Source organism: Cupressus sempervirens, chromosome 11, assembly GCF_028749045.1.
Source record: "Cupressus sempervirens isolate cs-2001-9-10 chromosome 11, ASM2874904v1, whole genome shotgun sequence".
In the NCBI taxonomy this organism is placed as follows: domain Eukaryota; kingdom Viridiplantae; phylum Streptophyta; class Pinopsida; order Cupressales; family Cupressaceae; genus Cupressus; species Cupressus sempervirens.
The window spans coordinates 85,405,831-85,433,296 of NC_143128.1; the positions used below are offsets into that span (position 1 = coordinate 85,405,831).

At 36.8% G+C, this 27,466-nt stretch overlaps 1 protein-coding gene across 4 annotated transcripts in view; it reads left to right on the forward strand.

The window, feature by feature from the left end:
• The window catches only part of LOC149528339 (uncharacterized), a 241,127-nt gene extending 225,191 nt beyond the window's left edge, over positions 1–15,936 (forward strand). For 2 of the 4 annotated variants that reach the window (XM_089811308.1, XM_089811307.1), the window contains 3 exons: positions 4,474–6,297; positions 12,619–12,823; positions 14,332–15,936. In XM_089811308.1, coding sequence (XP_089667434.1) covers positions 4,474–6,297; positions 12,619–12,823; positions 14,332–15,386 — 3,084 coding nt within the window. In that variant the 3' untranslated portion in view covers positions 15,387–15,936. The remainder of the gene's footprint in view (positions 1–4,473; positions 6,298–12,618; positions 12,824–14,331) is intronic. The other 2 variants (XM_089811304.1, XM_089811306.1) reach the window with 2 other exon arrangements.
• The last annotated feature ends 11,530 nt before the right edge of the window (positions 15,937–27,466 follow it).

Below are 27,466 nucleotides of genomic sequence, written 5' to 3' on the forward strand. Positions count from 1 at the left end.
TTTATATTGATGATCTGATTGTTGGTAGTAATAGCCTCAAAATGAACAAGGAGTTTGCTTATTACATGAAAAGTCAATTTGAAATGTCTATGATGGGGGAGTTGTCTTATTTTCTTGGGCTGCAAATTAGGCAAACAACTGATGACATTTTTTATTTCACAAGCAAAATATGTTAAAAGATTTAAAATGGAGGATTGCAATCCGGTCAGCACTCTTATGGAAACTGGATGCAAGCTAAGTAAGGATGATGTGTCTTCCTTTGTTGATCAAACATTCTACAGGTCAATGATAGGTAGTCTACTGCTTGTTACAGCCACTAGACCTGATATTATTCAGGCTGTTGGTTATGTTGCAAGGTTTCAAGCATCTCCAAAACAAACTCATGTTAATGTTGTTAAGAGGATCCTTAAATATTTAAAATGAACTTTTGAATATGGTCTCTAGTTTCTTAAGGGTTCTGATTTCTGTCTTTTAGCCTATACAAATGCAGACTGGAGTGGCTCGGCGGATGACAAGAAGAGTACAAGTGGTTGTGTTTTCTTTCTATGCGGCTGTTTGGTTTCATGGCTCAGCAAAAAACAATTTTGCACTTCCTTATCTACTATTGAAGTGGAGTATTTTGCAACAATTTCATGTTGCACTTAAGTAATTTGGATGTAAAACACCTTGATTGAGTACAAGATTTAGTTTGATAATCCCATCTGCATATATTGTGATAATATGAGTGCCATTGATATTTCCAAGAATCCTGTTATGCACTCCCTCACCAAGTTCATTCCTATTAAGTATCACTATCTGAAAAAGCAAGTTGCTAACAACATGGTCAAGCTAGAATATGTTTCTTCAAAGGAACAAGTTGTTGACATTTTCACAAAATTGTTATCCCGGGAGCACTCCGAGTGTCTTCAAAACGAGGTCGACGTTCTTGTGCCTAATTAAATGGCATATGTTCATGGGGAGATTTTCATTGCCATATCTCATGGTCATTGATGTCAAAGGGGAAGTTACGTCATATGTTTGCAGGGGGAGTTGTATGTTCAGCTTCAGGACAGCTTAGTTTTAGGAATATTGTGGTATCAATATGGGTTCCCATCAATGAAAAATAGGGGGAGATTGTTAGTATTTTTCATTTCAATCTTCTAGGCCGAGTGACTTGTTTCCATGCAAAAGTTAGTCCACGGGAAAGTGAAGTCCACTGGGGAATATTTTGTCGATAGTATTTCTTCACTACACCCTTTGTAAATGTCAACACTCTCTATGTGGGATTCTTAAATTTCTAACCGCAAGGCTGCAAACCATTGCACAACATAGTGGATTCTCTGATTCTTTGAAGGTTGTAGGTATTGTTTTTGCACGCTGAAGCCGAACAGAGAACAATTTTTGGCAAGATGTAATGATCATACTTCAATGGTTACTTTCATGCAGGTAGCAATGAAAACATTATGGACAGGTTGCGTACCCATGTCAAAGATGATTTTGATATGCATGCAGAGAGTGGGGAACATATGAATGCCATGCCAGCTTTGTAGGGGACCCCCCACCCTACCCTACCCTATATTGAGTGGGGAGTGGGCCGTACCCCCTACCCTAAAATTGATAGGGATAGGAAAGGACCGGGCTCGATCATGAAGAGATGCGAGAAGAACGAGGTGGTGTAGTATATAGAAGAGATGCGATAAAGAGGTGGTATAGTTTTGCTCCGGATCGGAAAGCCCTATATATCTATGGCCGCCGTGATCGCCTAAAGAAACAATAGGCACTCTGCATGCAGACTGCTCCCTATATATCTATGGCCGCCGTGATCACCTACAAGAAACAATTGGCACTCACTTTGCCCTTTAGAAGAGAAGGGCCCATAGAATTGTAGGCCAGCGGTGTGTGTGATTCAGAGGGTGAAAACTCAAACTCATATGTGCAATTGGCCCAAAAATCACTAGCACCTGACTATGATGATATGACAGTCCCAAATGCAGATCATTCTAGACAACATTTCATGGGTCAAATTATCCTGTTATCACATCCTATGTGTCCATTGTATACTTTTGGACTGCCTTAGAAACATTTATAGCACATGATGAGCATTAACACCTATATGCCCCTAGGTGGATAGGGAAGGGGATACTAGCTTTATGTCTTTCCAACATCTCTTATTGGATTCACATATTAGCCTGCACTGGTCTACCATTATGATTGTATTGTCAACGTACATATGAAGTTTCAATGGGAAATTATGAAAAGGGTTGAATTTTGATGTATGGAAAGGTGGGGAATTTCACATATAGAAGAATTTGTTCAAGGGAAACATTGGGATCAGTTGGTGTATTCAGTCACTAATGATCCCTTCCCAATCTAAATAACTTGAGCCAACACAAATCATTTGAAAAAAGAAAAGCATCCATTTATCCAAACTGAGCATTTTTTATTGCCTTTGAGTCCATCAAGTAGTAATATGATATATGTGGTCTGCTCCTTAACAAACGCATGCTGAATAGTCTGTGCGAAATTGTCTGTGATTTTAACAGTATAGTATGGGTTTTTAACTGTCGCAACTTAATTGCCATTAAAATCACAGACAGTTTATTAATGTTCTGGTGGTGAGTTTCATGCAAAAAACTCGCAAAATTGTGCACTTTAAATTCATAAAAATTGGCTAAAAATACCTAAATTGAGATCAGTGATTTTTAAAAGCATTTTCTGCATTTACTGCCACACTGGTCTACCATTATGATTGTATTGTCAACGTACATATGAAGTTTCAATGGGAAATTATGAAAAGGGTTGAATTTTGATGTATGGAAAGGTGGGGAATTTTAGACCAAGTATGTAGACATATAGAAGAATTTGTTCAAGGGAAACATTGGGATCAGTTGGTGTATTCAGTCACTAATGATCCCTTCCCAATCTAAATAACTTGAGCCAACACAAATCATTTGAAAAAAGAAAAGCATCCATTTATCCAAACTGAGCATTTTTTATTGCCTTTGAGTCCATCAAGTAGTAATATGATATATGTGGTCTGCTCCTTAACAAACGCATGCTGAATAGTCTGTGCGAAATTGTCTGTGATTTTAACAGTATAGTATGGGTTTTTAACTGTCACAACTTAATTGCCATTAAAATCACAGACAGTTTATTAATGTTCTGGTGGTGAGTTTCATGCAAAAAACTCGCAAAATTGTGCACTTTAAATTCATAAAAATTGGCTAAAAATACCTAAATTGAGATCAGTGATTTTTAAAAGCATTTTCTGCATTTACTGCCACAATTTGTGGCATGACTAGGGTATTGAGGCAGTGCAACATTGCTCCATTATAAAGATGCAATATGTTTGTTCTTTTCTAAAGTTAATGATTGGGAGTAAGTATTAGCTTGTAGATATCCTTATGTGGCAATTCAAATCTTCATGTTTCTCATGTATGCAAGGATATCAAAGAGTAAACAATAGATTTTAATAAATGTAATATGTAATGATATTTCTATTGTTTACTCTTCGATATAATATATAGTATAGTCATATATTTAAATTTGAAATTATATGCATAATATAATGTCTATAATAGATGTCTAGATAGATTCAATATATATATATATTGAAACTATTTATATAATATATGATGTCAAGAATATTTATAATGGAGGAAGAAGAATATATTAATATATGTGGCAAACTTCATGTTTCTCAATTTGTTAAAATTTATGAACAATTTAAATAACCAACATCTATTTGGTGTAGTTATTTATCACAAATATCAGATATAAAATATGAGGAAAAATACTTTAAAAAACTGTTTATTTTCAATTGTTTGATAAATTTGCCAAGTCTTTCCCTGGGTTTTTAAATTTTTTTAAGCCTGTGGAGCTATTGTCAAGTCTGAGTTTTTCAATTATGGTACTAAATAATATCACTTTTTTTAGCAGAGCTATCTTCAATATTGAAATGGATATATATTTTTGACATAAATTTATAATAGGGGAAATTTTTGTGGAAATTGTTTTTGCTATGATTTTATATGAAATGTTGTGTTATAATATTTACTTTTTATAAAATTGACATGCTATGTGTCTGTGCTGCTTTAAATAGTTTACATGACTGGTATAAGTACACTGGAAACAACAATTATCAATGTCATACTGATGTAAGTCAGATAAATCATCTGTAAATATGTTTCCTACAATGCTATGGAAGATCAGTCTCTTTATCTTGCTTTAATAAGGTATCAAGTTCTCAGCAACTTCTGAGAGTAGACGACCCTTTTAAAACAGATATTAAATCATTGGGAAAAAATCCTCTTAGATTTTGTTCATTGCAATCTAGCTGACTCCTAACCTTTAATTTTCGCATCCTTAAGCTCCCTCCTTTGCATGATTAAAACAAATCTTTTTGTGGATTATTTTCCTTGTAATAAGAAAATTGTTTTCCTTTTAGAGGACCAGTTTAAATTAAAATAATCTCATCTTCTTTCTGCTTTTCAGTGCTGTGCAGCAGCAGGATGCCTGAAATATAACATGGATTTGGATGCATCAATTGAACTCGCAAAATCACGAATGAAATTTGAGTGCAAAAGGGCAGAGATTGATTCAGTGTATTCAAAACTTAGGGAACAGTGCTTGAAGTTAAGAGGAGATATTCCTTGTACTGCAGGACAGTGTGGAAGCAGAGTTATTTCATCCCCAGTTAATTCAGCCAATCAACGACCTGCTGATGATATGCATCCACAAGACACAGCATTGTCCACTAGAAGGAATGATAATCATTCCAAAATATTGATGCAAACAGGGGCAACTCAAGAGCCATCCAATGCACAGGATTTGTCTGGAGTACCTGACAATGAACAAGAGATGATAGCTGCTGTTATTGATACAGATAGAAGAGATGAGCAAGGGAATAAAGACCAGCCTGGATCCAACTTGCCCGAACAAGAAACTTTGGAGGCAATTGCACCTCCCATTGTATGGCCTGTGGAAGACAATTCAAATCATGTTGAGGAAGAAATTGTAATATGTGCCACAAATCATCAAGATCTTATTCTTCTTGATCCAATGGGTGTTGCCCATACATCTTCAAGTCCAGCAACTGGCATACCATCCCAGAGTCAACTGAATTTTCTGCCTCCTGAAAATATCAAGATAATAAAGGAAAAACTTCAGTCAAGAAAGCAGAAACTCCTGAGGCAACAACAGGCAGAAGTCAAAGATTTTTTCAAGCAACGTGAGAGAGAAGAAAGAAATCTGGAGGAAAGGCATGCATTGGACTGTCAAAAAATTAAATTTATGAGTCAGAATACAGAAACCAGGGACACAAAGCTTTATCAAACAAAATTACATCATGCCGAAATGGTTACTCAACTTAAGGAGCGAATGGGTAAGGCCTTATGTGATCTTAAAAACAGGCAGTCTGCCTTAAGAGAAAAAGAAAATAAAATATTCACCTCATGTTTGGAGGACATAAATGCTGGAAGAATTTCCAAATTTCTTTCTGATTTACTAAAATCTGAGTCTATTCATGCGGTAGCAGACCCCGTCCAAAATACTTCAAATGAAGCATGTGCACTCCTTGACAATGCCTTGAATTCGGCTGCAGAAACTGGAAGATCAATGCCAATGCCAACATCAGAACAGCACCGAGATAAAACTTCTTTATCAGAGTCATTTATGACTACAGTATCTTCACAGTCATCAGATTTTCAGGATAATCAGTTGGTGAGTGGGCCTACAACTTCTCCAGTGAATGACATGCCTCAGAGTGAAATGAATAATCTTCTTAACACTCGAAGGTCAAGTTCATTATTGGAGAGAAGCAGAAGTGGGTTATGCACTCATGTCCCATCGCAGGCAGACACATCGAGGTCCTCATCAGATTCTCATACAGAGCATCATCCTAATCAGTGCTCGTCTCTACAATCAGATTCAGTACCTCTGCCTAGAGGATCTGGGGAACAATCTCACCAGGCAGCTGAGCCTGCAAATGAGGCTATGGCTGGAATGTCTAGATCACAAATTGAACATGTTGAAAATATGCTGAGCCTCACTCCCTTATCATCCCAGTTTCTTCAAGAAACAGACGTAGTTGAGATTTCTAGCTCTGCTATTGAAACATCGACAGCTACAGGTAGCCTTCCTAGAGGAAATGAATCATTTTCTGGTTTGCAATATGCAAATCCTGGCAGTAATCCTATGCAATTTCGGATCGCTGTGCATGCAAGGTCTCAGCAAACGAACTTTTCTGATCCTCTTTATCATGAAACATTGAAGATTCGCAAAGAAATTGAACGGAATAGCAAGCAACATGAAGAAGAGGTAAATGTCTTATATGTTTTTTGATGTAAAACAAGACTGGAAAAGAGTTTACAAATATGGCTCAAAGAGAAACAATTGGCACAAAATATTAAAAATATACTCCTTTATAGCCTTACATAAGAGCACCAAGGCTAAAAACATTTTAGTATCAAGATTTAAAAGACAGATCAAGGTAACATACATTAGTGTAATATCAAAACCATAACCTAAAAACGGGCAAACATGGAGATCCCATAGGTGGATTTCAATATAAAAAATGCTTGTCATCAGTAGCAATACTCTGTCTCCTTTTCAGCCTTTGACTTAGCATCCATGATGAGTCTTATCTTCTTGGCCTAGCACCCCACTGTTTATTTCAAACATTTCCTTACTCCCATTCTTGGAAGTTAGTGCACACTGTCATAAGTTCCAGTTTGTTTAATAAATGAATTTCAATAGCACACTGAGTCTGTGCCAAAAGATACATCTACTCACATACTTGCATGTAAATAAGATAAACTGTTAAATTAGCAAAACTGGCTGGACTTCCATACAACAGCAGCCTCTTCCTCTTCTTCCAGAGGTCTCCAGAGATGGCTCGGGGCCTCTTCTCGCCCTTTGGCCTCTCCTTTGGTTCGAGATTTTTTCTCAGCTGCTTACTGCAGTTGAGTCTTGAATCTGTCTCTGCTTCTTTTTCTTCTTGTTGTTTTCTTTCCTTAGACACCATTTGGTGTTCCTACCGTGGACCGGCCCTCTGCTTGTTTTCAGCAGTCCCTTGGACCCTTATGGTTGTCTTGTGTTGGACATTAATAAATTTATCTAATCTTATCTTGGACAAGACAGAAACCTCCTTTACATTTACCTTGTAAAACATGTAGATTTTTCTTAATCCAAAGACACCCAAAGGATCTATGGGTAGAAAGGGCAGACCAGATTGTGTTAAATGCTTAAAGACTTTTTCAGGGAACTAACAATGCAACAATATAAGACATCCTCCCCAAGAAACACAATTAACACCAATCTACATATTCCAATGAGGCAAGCAACAGCTCCAAAACATTTTGACATAAGAACAGTAAAATAAGAGATGCTCAAAAGTCTCCAACAAAACTAAACAAGGCAAAATGTTTGCTCGGAATCAGGAATCTCACCTACTGCCAAATTTTATTGAATTAAAACTCATCTGAGAAAAAAGATTTCTTTGGCTCCAATAACATCAGAGAAAATTTTACCAAGCTTGTGCATCCAAGTAGATTCAGATTCATTCAAGGAAGTTGAAAGAAAGGTGGAAATTATCAACACTAGAGAGCATGCAATATACATTCCTAACAGCAACCTCAAGATGTCTATCACTACAAGACCATGAAATAATCATCACACAAACTTACATTATTTAATTATTATTAGTGCTGATAGCAGCACTGATCAGAGAGCAAGTTCTATTCTAAGCATTAGGTGAATTACAAGTGATCCTGAGAGCATCCCATTGACGAATAGGTCAAAAGATTTGATGCCATAATTAAGCCTTTTTAAGAGCAGAGCACCTATCATGCAATTCAAGGTTTTTATTAATTCAGTTGCCCACCAAATAGACCTAAAAGAACAAAATGAATCATTCATGACATCCTTGCGATCCCACTTAACAAGCAAACAACAAATCAACAAGACTTGGCTTTTTTAATTAGTTTACCTTTCCAGTAGCCAGCACCAATATTGTTCCTTATAAGAACCTTTCAAGGCTCACAACGATTAATTGCTTTAAGTAGCTATTTAACTGCAAGAGATGCACCTTGCAAGAGCATATTCTTTAACCCCATACTCCCACATTCCTGGGCTTGCAACAGATATCCCAGGTAACAACATGAATTACGTTACCAGATTTATCATCAGACTGTAAGAAAACCCTTAAAAATTCCTCAAGCTGCCCTATACGAGAACACACTAAACAAATGTAAGAGTTGCATTAAGAGAATGAAGCTGTGAACTGTTTTGGCCTAGAAATAGAAGTAAATAGCAACAAAACAGCATAAACAATACACAAAACACTCAAAACTTTTATCCTGGGAAAACCTTTCCATTGGAAGGGGAAAACCCAGCCACACCAGCAAAAATATCTTTTATTGATCATAAATATTCAAGTACATGGCTTTCCAGTTGAATCTTACAATACCCTGAGCAATTACATAAATTGGTTGCATGATTTAACTCTTCAATTTACACACAAAGGTCTCTTCAAATCCCAAATGTGAGACTGCTCAAATTTCCAAATGCAACACTTGGTATTTTCATATGCATGCCTCTTCGTATGACGCATGACACATGTTTTTTTTATATATAATATTAACTTAAATGTTCTCACAAAGGTCTCTTACAGCTGAAGGTGACCATAACGGTCATAATAGTGACAATTCCATTTTATAAGAGCAGAGACAAAGATCTCTATCACAGCTACAAACTTCAACACTCCCTCTTAGCAAGAGAGAGATCTTCAGTCAGACATGCACTCATAGCTGCAACCAAAGATGATAAGTTCACATATCATATGTTATCTCAGCATAACATAATCCACCATAGTTACATAGAATGAGGTCACACGTGAATTTCACCATGGCTGCTCGTAGAGGGTAGAACGGATATTTTAATTGCAAAATTTCTCCCAGAGAAAGATACATTTCCACCACGCTTATTTGCAAGGGGTGATCCACCATACCTACTTGCAGAGGGTGGAATGAGGGCTTTCATGTTAGACTTCTCCCAGAGAAGAATACATTTCTACCATGCCTACTTGCAGAGGGTGGTCCACCGTACCTACTTGCAAAGGGTGGAATGAGGGCTTGCACCTCAGACTTCTCCTAGAGAAGAATGCGTTAATAACTGAAATTTTCTCTTAACAGAGACTCCCTCTCAGCAGGGACAACTTTAATCACAGTGACTCCCTCTAAGATGGGGACAGCTTTAGTCACCAAAATAAGATGGCAAATTTTATTAAGTTTGCAAAGGAGTAAACAACTCCCTTTGAAGCTGACTAATCTCCCTCTGAAATTTTTTACATCTCCACCTCTATATGATCGTCCTACTTTTAGAAAGATAACAAATCAGTTCAAGACTGCAACCAGCATTTCCATATTCATCATGTCACTTTATCCTGATGCCTCTTGATCAAGATAGGTTCATCAAATCAATTAGTGCTATACACTGTTCCCATTAAAGTGACAAATACAAGATCTATATTAAAAAAGATAGAGTACATAGAAAAGTTAACTTGAAGCCAAAAAGTAAAAAATAAAGAGTCAAACTCCCTTTCAAAGCTCTAAATTGCACCAATGATGACAAGCCAGGAATTCCTAACTGTAGTTGCATACTGCAGACTGTATTCGTGCAGCTCCCAACAATCCATGCCTACTGCTTCATACATAAGAGTTACATGGATACAAGCATACAAAGATACAAGCAAGCCAACACAGGCTTTGAATGCCAATGAACCGTTTTAAATAAAAGTTGAAACATCTCTGACTCTCATGACATGAAAAGTAGACACTGATAACGGAATATTTTTTCTTTTCAAGAGACCAAGAAAACCGTCAAGGATAGCCAATCTTGATTCTGCACAAAATCATATGACACTTCCCCTGGTAAGAAACAAGATTCTGTTTCTGCAAGAAATTACATAATTCTTGTTCCTCTGCAGTGCGGAGCCTATCATCAATTATAAAAACAAACAACGCTAGTGGCCTTGGTCATTCTTTTCTGACAAAGTAATGATGAAAACAAGCCAACGTGTCTTTGATTTCCTTTAATCCTTTTGGCTTCCCTCAAACATGTAAGGCATTTTCCTGACCTGTATAAAGCCACTTCTTTCTTCCCACAGAAACACATGCACGGTGTCAGCGAGAGATGCAGCAATTTAAAAGAAATATCCCAATGGCAATAATAAACCATCATATGCATGAAGCCATAATAATCATTTTGTAATCCCATAGCAAACTATAGAATCTCATTCATTCATTCAATATTAAGGAATAAGATCTTTCTTGATGCTAAAAAACCTTCAAACACTCCAACACCTACAGATTGTTTATCAAATCGGTACATAAGATGATGAACAAAAACAAACTTCTTTATTGCTTCTATCTAAAGCCTGGCTCTGATACCATGTTAATGTTTTAGCACAGAAAAAGAAATGAACAGCATAAACAATACACAAAACACTCAAAACTTTTTATCTTGGGAAAACCCTTCCATTAGAAGGGAAAAACCTAGCCACACCAGCAAAAATGTCTTTTATTGATCGTAAATATTCAAGTACATGGCTTTCCACTTGAATCTTACAAAACCCTGAGCAATTACATAAATAGATTGCATTTAACTCTTCAACTTACACACAAAGGTCTCTTCAAATCCCATATGTGAGACCATTCAAATTTCCAAATACAACACTTAATATTTTCGTACACATGCATCTTCACATGATGTATGACACGTAACTTTTTTTTAATATAATATTAACTTAAATGTTCTCACAAATGTCTCTTTCAGCTGAAGGTGACCATATTGGTCGTAACAACCACAATTCCATTTTATAAGAGCAGAGATAAAGATCTCTATCACAGCTACAAACTTAAACAGGAGCAAATATCTTTTTGGCACATTTTAGTTCTCCCTGCAAGAAAGAAAATTATTTTTTCACTAAAACAACTTTCTAAAGAACTTTTTCCACGATGCATGAATACATAGTTTTCAGGGTTGCAATAGAGCAAATGAGATACCCAAATATGTAACTTACTTGCATGGTCCTTCCTAATCTCAACTGCTTTTCAATTCCAATCTGGAGGGTGATCCTTATAGTTAAAAATAATGAATTTGTGAAAAGCAATCTTTGAACCAATGGCATGACCTCCTGGGAAGTCCTGGTGCTTCACCACTATGAGCATCACCTAGACCCAATGAGTGCTAAGTGTTCCATTTATCCTCATGAGTGATGGATTCATGTTGAATCACTACTCATGAAACATGGGTCAATGAGTTTGACTCAAAATCACACAGTTTAATCCTGATAGCAATATCACAATTTGACTTGCTGTGGAAATTATCTCCTACTTATCAATTACAATAATAGTCAAGCCGATTTTGCAGGTTATAAAAAATATGTTCACCTAAAACAGGCAAAAGGCAATTTAAATTCATTTGCAGAATTGTGATTAGGCAGAGACAAACTTTACAGGAGAACCCAGGCAAGAATATTTTAGCATTTAGTGGTGGGCCTCAACAACAATAGCAATCAGGGAAGGCAGGAGCATATGCCATCTTTGCTTAATGGGTCATTAAAGATCAAAAGGGATGGATAACCCACCACTAACATCAATGTGAGCAGTAGCATCTCAAAAGTGAATCTCAACATATCTATTGATAACACCCCCAAACCCTGAAAATTTCTTAACTACCAAAATAAAGCTTGACGTAAAACTTTAATGAGCTTTTTCAAAGTCAATGAAGATAATACAGACATTCTAACTAGAATCTTTTCCCTAACTCGTGCATTTTACAGATCATCTACTGCAAGAAAGAAAATTATTTTTTCACTAAAACAACTTTCTAAACAACTTTTTCCACGATGCATGTGCCAGAACAACCTGGTTATTTTCAAGGATGCCATCAAGGTCATTCTCAGCCTCATTTGGAGCCATAGTCCCACTGGCAGTATTAAAAGTATTCCATTGGCATCAATTGGAATATAATTGAAGAAACAATGTTGTTTTTATTTTCTTCAAACTCTATATCATCATCATCTCCTTTAATAGGGTTTCCTTTGACAGTTAGGACAGTTTGGCCTTACATTCCCATCTTAAGGAGGAGGGGGGCGGGGTGCGGGGTTGGTGGACAGTCTGGCCTTACATTCCCATTTTAAAAAGGGGGAGAACCAAGACTACCCAGCCCACTTATTTTACAAGAAACCTCTTTACCCCACATTAAAAGATATCCAAAAATTTAAAAGAAGCACTAGATTACATTTATATTTGATACAGGGATTTTGTACTTAACATTAAGGTTTCTAGGACCAAGGCTACAAAGAAGCAACAGAATGAAAATGAAAGCACTGGCTATGGAGGGTGACTTATTCACCTTCCCTAATTGCTGCTCTCTCCTTCCCAATATATGACCGTCTTAAATATGTTAGAATTAGATGCAACTTTTGGAAGTAAATTTTGTTAAATTGTTTCAGCTGTATGAAGTCAATTTTTTTTTTGCCTGTCATCACTTGATTTAATCAGGCATTGGTTATGGTTATTGTTTTTGTATTAGCTTGAAGCATAAACTCAGTATTCTTTCTCTTCTCTGTTACAGACAACAATAGTTCAAAATGCATTTGCAAAGGAACTTGAAGAGTTGAAAATTAAATACACTGGGATTCTTCAGGAAATGGAATATAATTTTGCTGATAGAAAAAGGCAACTGGAAATAAACCTAGTCAAGGTTGATAAAAATCGGCGTCTTGCTGAAGCATTCAAGATAAAAGATAACAATGCTTCAGCGTCATCAGTTCACTCAGGTAATCCATTTTGCAACTTCCCTGATTAAAACTAGTGATTCTCCGAAGACAAAGGTGGGTTTATAAAATAATTTCTCTGGCTCATGTTGAACCATATCAAAATGTGGTAATGAAATCATACATAATTAGCTTTTCAAAAGGATTAAATTATTGGTCTGGTTTATTAATTTTGTAGTCAACAAAAGCAGGGTGGGCATTATCTTAAATTAATGAAAAGATAGCTGTTGGTTTGGGGAAGAGAGAAAAATTTGATGACTAAGGATGGCGGGTTTGTTAGTATAGGTTCTCTTTTAGTGTTGTCTTTGGAGTTAGAGAAAAATCAATATTTTGCAGCCTTGCCTGACAACTTGCAAGTAACCAATCACAATTCTATTTGGCAGCAGAAGTCCTTGAGTACAAACAATGTTACATTTGATAATATGTTTGGAATAACTCTTACTTCATTATCCTCTGTTTGGACAATCTTTCTTAAAATCTCGTCCTTACCTCTTTTGTCTCTCATATTGTGTCTTATTTATATTTCATTTGTTGCCATCATTTACAGACTTTTCTGCATAGAATACAAGCTTTTGCACAGCTTAGATATCTCATTCTTGTGCTTGAATAGTCCTTGGAGCTTGAGATTTGGGAATTCGGTTATGCTTATCTTAAGTAGTTACTTCCTGGTCTCAATGAGATCATCACTTGGTACCTTCAATCTTCACAGAGTTGATACACTCGACCTGTAAAGATAGAATAGTATTGTGCTATCTTCCATACATTATATAACACTTGTTTGCAGTTGACTTTTATAGACTCTCCCTCTCATCAGAAAGGAGAAAGTCCAGCTATAGGATATTTTAAAATCTAGAGAAGAATTACCTGAATTTTTATTAGAATTGTGTTAGTCTAGCTAGAGGATTTATGCAACAATCTTTACATGCACTTTGATATTCACCCTTCCATGTTGTTTAATTATCTCACAATCTATTTTTGATCATTTTATCAGTTATTTGCCAATAGGGTCAAATTCGATTTGTGAGTACCAAATTTGCACAACCCTTTATAGCCAAATGTATATATACTGGGAACGATGAAGTAACGAAAAAACTTGTATGATGAAATACAATAGATGCATTGTACAATCATGTCATGCCGTGAAGCCTTATATTTTGAAGTTATTATGTGCTCACACAATGAACCAATAGGAGTTGATTGAGTCAGATAAACACATTGAAATTGGATAGTTTACTATAGAGGTATAATTATATTAGGTACTAAAATAGGCACCACAGTGTTTTATTAAAATAGAAAATCAGTGGTTAATTGTCATGTACTGTCACATGATGTATTGTCGTGTACTGGTATAATTATATCAATATGCTTTATGTTTGCTGATAATTTGGCTTTCAATCTAACCATATTATAATTTAGTTTATTAACCTTAAATGGGGAGACAATTTTTGTATAGTTTCTCTATTGAATGCAATTGCTATGTGTTTCTTACTAACTACTCTTATTTTTGTCAGGTTCTGCAATCCACTCACAACAATCAAGACAGCAGACAATACCAGTTTCAACTGTAAGGTTGCCTCAGCTAATAACGACAGGCGTCCATTCAGGGCCACCTGTGCCTGCTCCTGTTGTCTCAGCTTCATGCGGTCTTTCTTCAGCAAGTGGGATGTTTGGCTCACCCAGTAGCTATCCAAATAGTGATGTTCGGGCTTCAGGGGTACAAATTCCTCCTCGAATTTTCAGTTCGGGTGGATCCATACAAAATACTCAAGTTCGGCAAGTTTCTCAATCAAATTGCTTGCCTCATAATTTTGTGGTCTCTTCTGATATGATAAACAGGAATGTTGGGCCCTCTGTATGTACAACCTCAATAAACTCATGTGGCCTGTCAATTCAGGCAAGACAGCTTCAATCTTCAGGGAATATTGGAGACATAATGTCACATGTATACTGCTCGGAAGCCAATTCTATTATATCTCAAAGATTGCACCAGCAAGAAACTAGTAATTTGCTTGGTTCGCCTAGTGCAATTGCTAGCTCTGGTTCATTACTTTCTAGCTTGATGCCTGGGCAACAAAGCCAACCAAATTGCCACAATCCCAGCTTGTTGGTGAGTACCAATTGCGAAAATGCAGCCAGGGTTGGTGCTAATATCATTGAATCAAGCATGCAAGATGCTACAGACACTTTAGCAGGACATCGAGAATCATTATTCCCATCACAAGGGCCTAGTGCACCATCCCAAGTAGAAAGAGTTGATGTTCCCGAAGTTTCAGCCTCTACCTTGCAGGAGACGAATGATAACTCTGTTGCAGAAAATCTCTACAGCACTACAAGTCAACAACCTGTCCAAGAAAATGCTTTATTGGACGATAGTGCTAATCTTGGAACATCACTTGTTTATGGAAATAATGTATCTGATGCTTCCACTTTGGCAAGGGAACCAACTTGTGGGTCAGATTTACAAGTTTCTCCACCATCCCTTCCAGATCAACTACGATCAAATTGTAATAATATAGCACATTCGATTGACGCTCAAAATTTCATTTACCTATCTGATGATGATTAGAGAAATTGTAAAATATTTGTTGATTTCTTGTAACAGGTAAATTCTTCAAAGCCCACAAATATCCAATTTATGTTGAATTTTTTTTGCATAGCTTTAAAGCCGATTGCAGTTTTAGGGCTAATCTGTTGGAAATTTTGACAGCTACCACTGTGTGGCAGCTATAACATTTTGTCTGATTAATTGTACAGTGTACGTGGGGAAAAGGCAATTTTGGTGCAAGTTGATTGTATCATTACCATTACAGCCATATTGTAATAACTAGGATGATTAAGCAAGTCCCAAGTGTAATTTACTTACTGGGCAATGGCTAGATTTTTTGTAAAATATGTTTTACGGATTCTTAGCACAGGCAAATGTGGAAAACTCAACATTATCATTATGTGTTCCACATTGTGATATCGATTGAAAGTTGATCATGTTTTGAAGGCTAAAATGTTGGAAAATCTCTCCACTTCCATTGTCCATGTGGGGAAGTTACCATATTTGCTCAGTTTACGTTGTTAAGTATTTTATTTTAATAACTGTTAATCTTTTTTCCAGTTTTTTAAAACCTGGGTCCAGTTCCCGTTTATATCAAAGGTTGCACTGGAGCCTGTTTTTCTTCATTAAACATTTTGGATCTTTCTGGAAACAGCCAAGATGCCTGTTAAATGTTCTAGCAGCCATTGGGTAGGATGCATAATGTTATTAAAAGACAATTTTTTTTATTATATCAGTTGACGAATATTCTCTACCAGAGTTGAAGATGCTTTATGTATGGTAAATTGAAATGAAATACTGATTTGAAGTGCCGGAATGAAATGAATTGCATTCAATTGGTGATGCAATGCTCTTTAGATAAGTCCTCCAGGTGCTGATGACAAAATCCATCATGAAAATATACTTGAGACAACTTGGCAACATATTAGTGTGGAATACCAAAAGTTTGAAATGACCTTGGAGAGGGCACACCAAAAAGAGCCCAAAATGAGAGTGAATTTGGAGGATGACAATTTTTTCACAATAGGTGATGGAGTTCCTGTTATGTTTAACTAAAAGGTTTATCACAATCAATATGAAGTTGTTAACTGTATTATATGTTGTGAAATGTTCATTATCCTTTGAAAAGATTATCAATGCAGAAAACTGAAATAATCAGCAATAAATGGAAATTTTATTCCACAATTTGAAGTTATTTCAGGTGTCGTTCATTCGACTTAGTGTACTCTGTAATTCTGTGCACTAGTTGTTTGTAATTGATAGAAATATATGCATGGTGCAACAATTGTTTTACCAATTTTTTTTCTCAAAACGAAGAATATGATCTGAATATTGATGATGGCATCTTATTTACATGAGTGAGTTTAATGGATACTATGGTGGAATTTGATTTGGCCCTTTGACAAAACTTTTTATTTCATTTGTGTCATTCTTCAGTTATACAAATGATGATGTATACATCCTTTAATTGTAAACTCTGTGGGAGATGTCGGTCTGTAAGATCGGAAGCTACTTATGTTAATTACAATATGCATGATTATTTTGTGGTCATTTATATGATGTGTTTAATATCCAATGTAAGAATTGTCTTTAAGAATAATTATCTTAATTTCATGATTTCGTGATAATTTACATCAAGAACTTACTATGGAAGCAATCAATCTCAGCAATCTACTTTCCACAGTATTGCTAACTTGACAAATTGCGATGTGCCCATTTTTAGCAGGTTCCTCCAGTTTGTTTGGTCAATTCACCGTCGCGGCCTTCTTGAGTTGACAAGGTCGCGAGTTGACAGTGGGATTTGAGGTCTTAGTCATGGGGTTATAGGCTTTCCAATAGCCTATGATGTGTTTTGGCTTTGTTCGAGGGACTTATTATTTATAGTAACTCAAACTATTGGTTTCGATGAGCTCAGTTGAGTTAGAGGAGTTGAGTGATGTTTTTTGTTTCTATTTCGGGCTCCAAGAATTTTGGAGGGAGTGTCTATTTATAGTAAGTCACCCCACCAAATTCATTCATCCTCTTTCTTCATCAAGATCACTCTAGTGTTTTTAAAATTTAATTTTGATGCTTTTTCAGTTGTTTTTGCAAGATGGGTAACTTCTTAATATTATTCTTTTAAATATGTTGAGGTTGTTATTTTTGTTGTTGTATGTTAGTCACCTTGGTATCAAAGCTCGTTGGAACTAGATTGACAAGTTTTAAATTGTGGGCACGAGAAAAAGTGGCCTTGTGTGTTCAAATATTATTTATGGTGCAAATTGGCATTTTAGAGAGCTAAAAGAAATTAATAAATTATATTATAATGAAACTTTATTATATTTTGATGTTGTGATGAGGAAGCTTCTTAAGTGGAGTTCATTTGAGAAACTTATCTCTCTTGGATTTTATAAATATGCACCCATTTGATGAGAAAAACATCCAATTATTTTTCTTATCTTGTTTTGTAGTTTTTGTGACATTTTGAGGTTGTTTCCTATGCTCTCAATGAAGTATAAGGGTTTTGAATTTTAGAAATTGTTTATGCAAATTGTTTTTGTTGTATGACAATTTGCCTTCTTCTCCTACTGTATTTGTTGTGGCTAAGGAGAGATTGTGATTGACTGAATTTTGTGGAGTTTGAGAGATTCATGATACCTACGTTGCATATCAGAGATTCATGTGGGTTTTTGAAAACTGTCTTTCCTCTTATTACAATGTTTTACATTTATATGAATTGGCTTACTCATTTTGAAGCTCCATGCAATAATTTAGAGGCAAAGCAATCATTCTTTATAATGTGTGAGTTGTCTTAACATTTTCATTTTGGGTCTAGAAGCTGAATTAGAAGTTGATGTTGCATATTTGTGGGTTTTCGTTGCCCAGGGTTACCTAGCGATTTATAGATTTATATTTGGCTTGCTAGTCAATTAATTGGACCTGCGGTTGGAGATTAAGGGTTGCAGGTCAGTTTCAAAGGCCACTTTTTTGTATGTTTGCAATCACATGCCATTCCGGAGGCTGCAAATTGGTTGGTGAAGAAAGTTGATCTTGTTATTGGCTACAATCTGAACAATGAAGCCAATCAATCTACATATACATGGAGGTTCCAAATTATTGTTTGTAACTCTCAATGCAATAGGAAATTAAATAATTGCATGATTGGTGGTTGGTTTCATAAATTCAAGTTCTTGCATTTTCAATTTAGTATTTCCATTGAGTTAATATTTATTTTAAAAAACCAAAAAATGCTATATTCCAAAAAATAAAAACACAAATGTTTTTTTTTCCATCAGCATATTTGTAGTGTTCGTAGAGGGTCTTTATAGTGGTATCAAAGTGGTTTCTTGCTTTCTTGTGGAGTAGGGAAGTTATTTTTATTTCAGATCTGTTGTTGTTTTGGGAGTGATTAGCACTAGCTTTTTCTTGCTATGAATAGACACACGAGGTTTAGTAGTTTTGGGAGTTGACGGAGTAGTGAGGAAGATAGCTGAAAAATAAATGCCTTGAGAGAGAGAGTGAAGAATCTTAAGCTTCATCAACAGAGGTTGGCAGAGAGAGTCGGATCCAGTGATGGTAGATAGGGCAATGAGATATATGGTTTCCATTTTTAGGAGATTTGCATTGAGGATGTAGGGAAGAAGGCTTGAGTTCTCTCTAGTTGGCATTTAGGAGGTAGATGTATCTATGAGTATGACACCTACTAGTCCTATTGGTAGTTCTGATGGACTTTCCACACAGAGACATGTGGATGTGTCAGTGCCACTAGTGGATTGCAACACCAAGCATCAGCGGGTTCAAGATTTTAGAGTTGTCATTGGAGATAGTGTAAGGGCTATAGTTACCACTAATTGTTCACACTCGAGGAGGGCATTGCCATTGGAGATTTATATGTCAGATGTCATAGTGTTTCTACAGTGCATTAGGTAGCTGCCTCCTCAGGTGGGACTAGTGCACGATGAAGTCACACAATTGTTTTGTTGATGATTTGGGTGTTGCAACGAAGTTTGTAGATGTTGGTTTAGGCTCTAGCATTGTTGATTCATAGCATGACATAGAGTTGTGTGCAAAGTCAAGTATCAACAATTGAGGCTTTATTAGGAGAGATGGATACATATAGTATGCACACATCTAATGACCCATTTGATGATGCTATTAATTGCATTGAGTATGATACCCCTTGCCAATTATTAGGTGATGACTCCGAGGGGGTTTTTGATGGGTCCCAGGATCAAAATGTATAAAGACTTTCTATTGAGAGGGAAGTAGAGTCATGCAAGGAGTTTGATACATCGAGGGCTTTCACTTCATCAGAGGAAGTGTTAGTTGAGATGTTGAGTGGTTGTATGTTGGTCGTAGAGGTGTGCGAGGACTACAAACATGTGGTGAGTAGTTTTGATTCAATTTCCTATCACAATGTAGATAGTGAGGCAGTGTACTACTACAGGTGTTAGGGGTTATATAGGCATCATGTGATTAGTTGGCTAAAGATGAGTGACAGTCGCATCACTTCAAATCTGGAGCATTATCATGTTATCAGTTAGATGCTAGTTGCATTTGGTTGGGGAGCTCTAATGTCAGATGAGCACAATGATAGTAGTCTTTTCCTTGTAGAGGTTCATGCACTTGGAGAGGCTGTCAGAATCTTGAAGCATAATTATTCACAGTTAGTTGCTAACAAGGATTACCTTCTAGAGTGGAGCACCTGTTAAGAGACATTATAAGGAAAAGAGGTGGTTGAGCTCACCCAAGAGTTTGAGGTGACTATGGACTCTCTTAAGTGTACTCAATTGGCTCTCCAGGAGTCGCAATCACATTTGGATGATGTGATCATGGAGTAGGAGCATGTTCATTCCACTTGAGCTATAAATCTAGTTCAATTGCATATTGTGGTGGTTCGTAGTGAGCTTGCTTCCACGGTTGGGGATGAGAGAAGTGATGATGTGACATATACATAGCACATGTTATAAGACATTATTAGAGAAATAAGAGGTGATTGAGCTACCCAAGAGCTTGAGATGTTTGTGGACTCTCTTCAATATACATAGTTGGCTCTCCAGGAGTCACAGTCATGTTTGGATGATGTGATCATGGAGTTGGAGCATGTTTGTTCCACACGAGCTACAAATCTAGTTGAGTTACATATTGTGGTGGTTGGTGGTGAGTTTGCTTCCACAGTTGGGAATGAAGGATGTTATGATGTGGCAGACACATTCGTCCAAGATATGGGTACATTAGGTACAGAGGAGTTAGCATCAGTGGAGACAAGCTCTTATGATGATTTGCTTCCTTATGTTAGAAGCACATCTATTTCTTTATTTATTATAGTTGTAAGAATTGAATAGTTGGCAATGTCACATTTTCAAAGGAATCAATTGTGGGTTGCAAGGGAGCAGGTTGATGCTTCCACATATAATTTCTACTGCATAATCTTTCATGAAGTACTTTTTTGGAGAGTTAGAATGTGTGGAAGGATTCATACAAAGTGTTTGATGCAGGAGCATCATAGGCTTTTCTGTGATTCTGCATGTTGGGGGTGTTTGGCTTTGGAGTTGTGGACTTAGTCACCAAAGGAGTGGTGCTCGATCGTTGTTAAAAGTAGTGTTAGCTGAGGTACTCGGTAATTGAAGGGGCTCGATCACTGAAGAGCTTGATAGATACTTTTGCTTGGCACTCACTATTGTGCTTGGCATGTATTGGTTTTTCGGCATGTGTTATTTACTCAACAATGCTTGGGAGTTTGTTGACACTCGGTAGTGTGTTGGTGCCAACTAGAGTTCTTGGTGCATTTGGCATGTGATCATGATGTGGATTGATCTAAGAGTTTGTGTGGACCTATGAGTGGTCTTGGTTATCTCTTCTATGTGCATTTAATGTGTTGTAAACTTGGGGCTTGTCCTAAGTATTTTTGTATGGTTATTGCGTGTTAACTTTAGTTTAACGCGAAGGTTAACATTTTTGTATTTAATGTTTGTTGCGAGTTGACTTGTGGCTTAAATGTGCATTTAATGCAAGGGGTTTTGTTTAATTTGTGATTGCTAGACTGATCTGTGGCTTAGTTGGGTATAAGTAAGGAGTCTTGTGGAGTCTTTAAATATGATCATCCAACTTGGAGAAGGAGATGAAGTGGAGGAGTGAACTTTGAAGAGCTAGTAGCTGTGACTTGGAAAACAAGGAGATTGCTTGGTGGGTTTGCAAGCACAAGTTGAGATCTTCCTTGGAGATTTCTACCAAAGTGTAGATCTGGACTACCTAGGCTAGTGTTGTGAGTTGGATATTGTAGAACTGTTATTGTATTTGGCCCTAAACTGGAAGACCTTAGAGCTAAGCATATAGCATGTAAATAGTTATTTTATAAATAAAGAGTTGTGATTTGGTATCAGATCTTGCATTGTTGTTATCTTGTGTTGTGTTTCCATTGTGTGGTTATTGCTAGGGCTAGAACATCAACTTCGAGGATTCTCCAACCTTGCACTGCATCAGGTGGTATTAGAGTGAAGGTTGTTCCTGAGCATATCGACTGATCGCCAAAGATGAGGCAATCTGCACCAGGATCGTGGGTTAGAGAAGGTTGATTTGGTGGAGTTGATTGATCAGATAGATTTGTGGATCTATTGCTTAGGGTTTGCAAAAATCTTGGAAGATGCCTCCAAGAAGATTGGACCATAGGGTGATTGATGATCTTAGTGATGTTGTGGAAGAACGAATCTCAAGGAAGATGAGAGTAGAGTTTAGATCCGAGATTGCATTGATGAAGAGTGACATGATTGCTGAAATCGTGAATGCTATAGGTGGCGTTCCTAGGCATGTGGGTACTGAAGGTAGTTATGAGGAAGTTGTTGAAGACTTTGAAGTTGCTAGATCAAGTTGTGAGGACATAACCGATCATGTGGAGAGACCTATTGGAATTAGGGCAGCTCAGTTTGCTCGACCTGGATCTTAGTTGAAGTTGAACCATAAGACGGAGTTTTCTAATTTCAAATGTTTACCGTACAGGTAAAGAAAATGAATGCATACAGACAATGAACACGAACAACAGAACTATATTCACAATAGTAGATGAATGATGCTTTACAATGATCCCAGACGGGATATAAATACTACCGCCGAACCTTCCCAAAGGAGTCTGTTGGCCACAATTATTCTATCTGTTACAAACTATTTACCGCCGGACCGTCAGCTACGGAATACCGAAACACCGCCGGACCGTCGGCTATAGAATACAGAAACACCGCCAGACCGTCGGCTACAGAATACCGAAACACCACCGGACCGTCGGCTACAAAATACAGAAACACCGTTGGACCGTCGGCTAAAGGGTACAGAAACACCGCCGGACCGTCGACTACAGAAACACCGCCGGACCGTCGACTATAGAAAACACCGTCGGACCGTCCAGTCGGCTAACATCAGGTACTTTGAATCTTGAAGAGTTAATTGATTGGATTGGTGAATTGGAAGATTACTTTGAGCTTGATGCTATTGAGGATACCCTCAAAGTGAGGTTGGCACAAACTAAGTTGAAGGGACATGATACTCTTTGGTGGAAGGAACTGTAAAGAGATAGAGGGGAGGAAAGTGAAATGAAGATCTCTAGATGGAGATTGATGGTGACTAAACTAAAGGCTAAATTCATTCCTGTTGATTATGAACTTGAGTTGTTTAAGAGGTTGCAGAATCTGAAACAGAAGAAAATGATTGTGAAGGATTACACCGAGGAGTTCTACAAGTTGACTATTCGGTCTAGGCATAGAGAATTGTCAAAGGAGAAGGTAGCTTGGCACATTAATGGTTTAAGATTCAAAATTTAAGATGAGGTTGGTATGCTGAATATTTCTTCGGTGGAGGATGCTTATCAATATTCTTTGAGAACATAAGAGAAGCTGAAGAGGAAACATCAAGATAATCCTCGAGGAAAGGAGTAGCAAGATAATTCCAAACAAGCTAAACCAAGTGCAGAAGGTGAACCAAAACTTGTTGACTAGAAAAGGACAAGTTGAGGTGTGTTCAGAGGTAATTGTTTCAAATGTGGCAAAGAAGGGCATAGATCTTTTGGATGTCCAATTGGTAGGATAGCTACTATTGTGAATGAGGTTGAAGTCTAGGATAGTCAGCCTGAGCAAGGAGAGAATTTGTTGGCTCGGGAAGTACTGGTGGGTCAAAGAACATTGGATTCTTCTTAGAGGACTAGTTTGTTGAAGACTTGTTGTAAGTCTGGCAACAAAGTCTGCAAGGTGATTGCAGATGGTGGTAGTATTGATAACCTTGTTGCTGAGGAGATGGTTCAAGAACTTGGTTTGAAGAGAGTGAGATGTCCTTAACCTTATAGGAATGGTTGGTGGCAAGGTGGGCATGCTTTGGAAGTGAGGGAGCAATGCCATGTTGATTTCTAGATTGGGCAGTATAAGAATCAAGTGTTGTGTGATATTGTGGATATGAACATTTGTCATGTGTTACTTGGTAGACCTTGGGTTTGCTAAGAGAGTTTCCAAGGATCCTAGTTGACCAATTGTTTTTTATTAGATAAATAGGTTTTACATGGAATGTGAAACCCAAAAGTTAGTACATAAAAAGGCTGATAATAAGCGTGAAAGCCTAGCCAAAAAAGTATAAGTTCATAGGCTGATAATAAGCATTAAGCCCAACCAAAGGAAATAGTTCTGAGAAAAGACCAGGAAAAAGAAACAAGCAAAGCCACGACCTAAAGCCAGAACAAAAAGCCAAAAGACAACGATAAACAAAAGAACAGGCGAGAGTTATTCTTCATTCTTTCGCTCCAGATCATGCATCACCTGAGCAGCCTCAAAGGGCAGTTGATTCTCCTTCGTTTCCATCTGTTGCGCCCTTTGGTTCCCCTGGTCCTAAGCAGGAATGGAGTTGTCCTTTGCATAGTCATCCTCCATTCTGGCCTCATCCCTGTCTTTTCTATCCTCATCTTCGTGCATTTCTCCGTCTTTGATCTAGCCCATGAGAGAGATGATGTTGTTGTTGGTGGAGCTTAACAAGGAAAACATCTGATTCGCAAGGTTGTCATTGTAGTTTTCCAGGTTGTGTATCCTTTGTTCTGCCAAACTGAGCCTGTCAGCCGAATCCGTCTTCCTACTGGCATCCATTCCTTTCCTTGTTGTCTCAATATGTTTCACCTGATATTTAACCTCCTAGTTGACCAATAGTTGAGAGGCAAAGATTGGAGCCATTTCTTGCTTCTCAGTTTGATATTGACAACCCACAAAGATTGAGAGTTTTGTTCAGCATGACACTGTGAAGAGTGCTCATCACTTCTCTCTTGATGCACAAGTAGAGGATTGGGTTTCACATTGGTTGGTTGGCTCCAATTTCATACCATCCATTATGGGATTGGTTAGCACCATCATTGTAGATGTGTTCAATGGTTGCAAGTCAAACCACATGCAGTTGCCAAAAACCTAAGACAATTTATCAAAGTTTGGAGTTTGTGATAGTGATTCAGGTACTTATGGTCATTATTATCTACACAATGCATTTTGGTGTAAGTGTTAGTTTGATAGAGACTCTACATTGATAGAGTTGGTATTTTAGCTAGATTGAGTTTTGATGTGTTATTACTACCATCAAAGCCTACAATTACTTTCCAAATGCTTTCATCATTGATATCAGTTATTTGGGTGTTGATGCTATAGAAGTTGCTTGTACACAACTGGGATACTACACAGATCAACCCTTGGGATCTAGATGAACTATGATGTTCATTTTGCTTTAAGATTGCTTGGGACAAGCAATCCTAGGGAGGGAGGATTGCAAAGTTCCCATTTTTAGCATGTTCCTGCAATTGGCTTGGCCAACTCACCATCACAACCCTCGTGAGTTGACAATGGGATTTGAAGGTCTTAGTTGCAGTTTTAGACTTTCCAACAACCTATGGTGTGTTTTGGCTTCGTTTGAGGGACCTACTATTTATGGTAAGTGAATATGTTGGTTTCAACAAGCTCAGTTGAGTTAGATGAATTGAGTGATGCTCTCACTTTTTATTTTAGATTTCTGGTTTGGGCTTCAAGAATCTTGGAGGGAGCATCTATTTATAGTAAGTCACCCCCTTAGGTTCATTCTTCCTCTTTCTTCATCAGGATCACTTTGGTGTTGTTAGAATTTGATTTCGTTGCTTCTTGAGTTGTTTTTGGAAGATGAGTGACTTATTATTATTCATCTAAGTATAAAAATTTTTACTCTTATTTCCTACATGTAATTGTTTTTTAAGGAACTAAAAATAGGTTCTACCACTCAAAACATTGTTGAAGGAATTCTTATAATATCAATGTGTAATTAGGATTTATTTAGATTTTTTTTTTTGACAACACATTTGTCTTAGTATTAATCAACACTACAAATATTTTACCCTTTAAATAAAGTCATGGACTTTCAAAATTTGCAAATACCATTAACTTAATAGCTTTCCTCAATCACTAGTTTTCACTAGTTTTTTAAAAATGTTTATCTCATATTTTATGAATAAAAAGAGTTGTAATAATATAACATTTATTCAATATTTTTTATCTATTAATGTTTTCTTCAAATTATATTGCGTTTGTAACTTATAAAAAAAATATAATCAAACTTGTGAATTTTCTTACCCCAAAACTCACCACATTAAATGTAGGAACTTTGGCGCTTGTGCCCCTTTTAAAATGTTGACATATCCTCCTTTATAACTACATTCCAAGCAATAGGGAAGCATATCCATTTCTTACCTTGAAAGACTTTGAATGGAAGTCTGCAAATTTAACATTTCTATTTTCACTTGTGCAATTGTCTAATTTATTAGGCAACGTCTAAACATAAAACTAAAACGTAAATCTTACTAATGGGAATATTTAGGGTTGTTTTTTTCAAATTTCCTTTGCATATTTTATGTTTTAGTTTTCTATTTAGCCAAAACCATAGGGGTCCTCTAACCAAGTGGCTACTGTGCCTTCTATCACAACATTATAATAATCCCCAAAAATGAACACATGGATGACAATTTTCTAAATGAATGAGCTATAATAAATAAATAAATAAAATATATTATTATGCCATATTGTCTTATGATATAAATAATAAATGAATAAATAAATAATATGATTATTATATTATTATAATATAATAAAATAAAATAAAAGATCTTAAATAAATAAATATCAAATTAATATAAATAAAACTTATTATTAATCAAATAAAGAGATGCGTGCATTCAATATACGTATCTGATCTAAAGGGAGGAAGAGGAATCGAAGAAGAGGATCATCGAAGGATGGGAAGAATGAAATATATGGTGGAGATTTATCTAACTATCAAACTATAGCAGTTTGAATATATCCAAGGCAAAGAAGTGACACACCAATACATTCCCGCAAGGTAGTAGTAGTAATCACCAGCAGACATAGAAATCAAAGTGATTTGCTTAGGGTTTGCGAAAATCTTGGAAAATGCCTCCAAGAAGATTGGACCCTGGGGTGATTGATGATCCTAGTGATGTTGTGGAAGAACGAATCTCAAGGAAGATGAGAGTGAAGTTTAGATTTGAGATTGCATTAATGAAGAGTGACATGATTTCTTAAATTGTGAATGCTTTAGGTCGTGTTCCTAGGCATGTGGGTACTTAAGGTAGTTATGAGGAAGTTGTTGAAGACTTTGAAGTTGTTGGATCGAGTTGTGAGGACATAATTGATCATGTGGAGAGACCTATTGGAATTAGGGCTGCTCAGTTTGCTTGACCTGGATCTTAGTTGAAGTTGAAGCATAAGATGAAGTTTTGTAATTTCTCAGGTACTTTGAATCTTGAAGACTTGATTGATTGGATTGGTGAATTGGAAGACTACTTTGAGCTTGATGATATTGAGGATCCACTCAGAGTGAGGTTGGCACAAACTAAGTTGAAGGGACATGATGCTCTTTGGTGGAATGAATTGTAAAGAGACAGAGAGGAGGAAGGTGAAATGAAGATCTCTAGATGGAGATTGATGGTGACCAAACTAAAGGCTAAGTTCATTCCTATTGATTATGAACTTGAGTTGTTTAATAGGTTGAAGAATCTGAAACAGAAGGATATGACTGTGAAGGATTACACCGAGGAGTTCTACAAGTTGACTATTCGATTTGGGCACAAA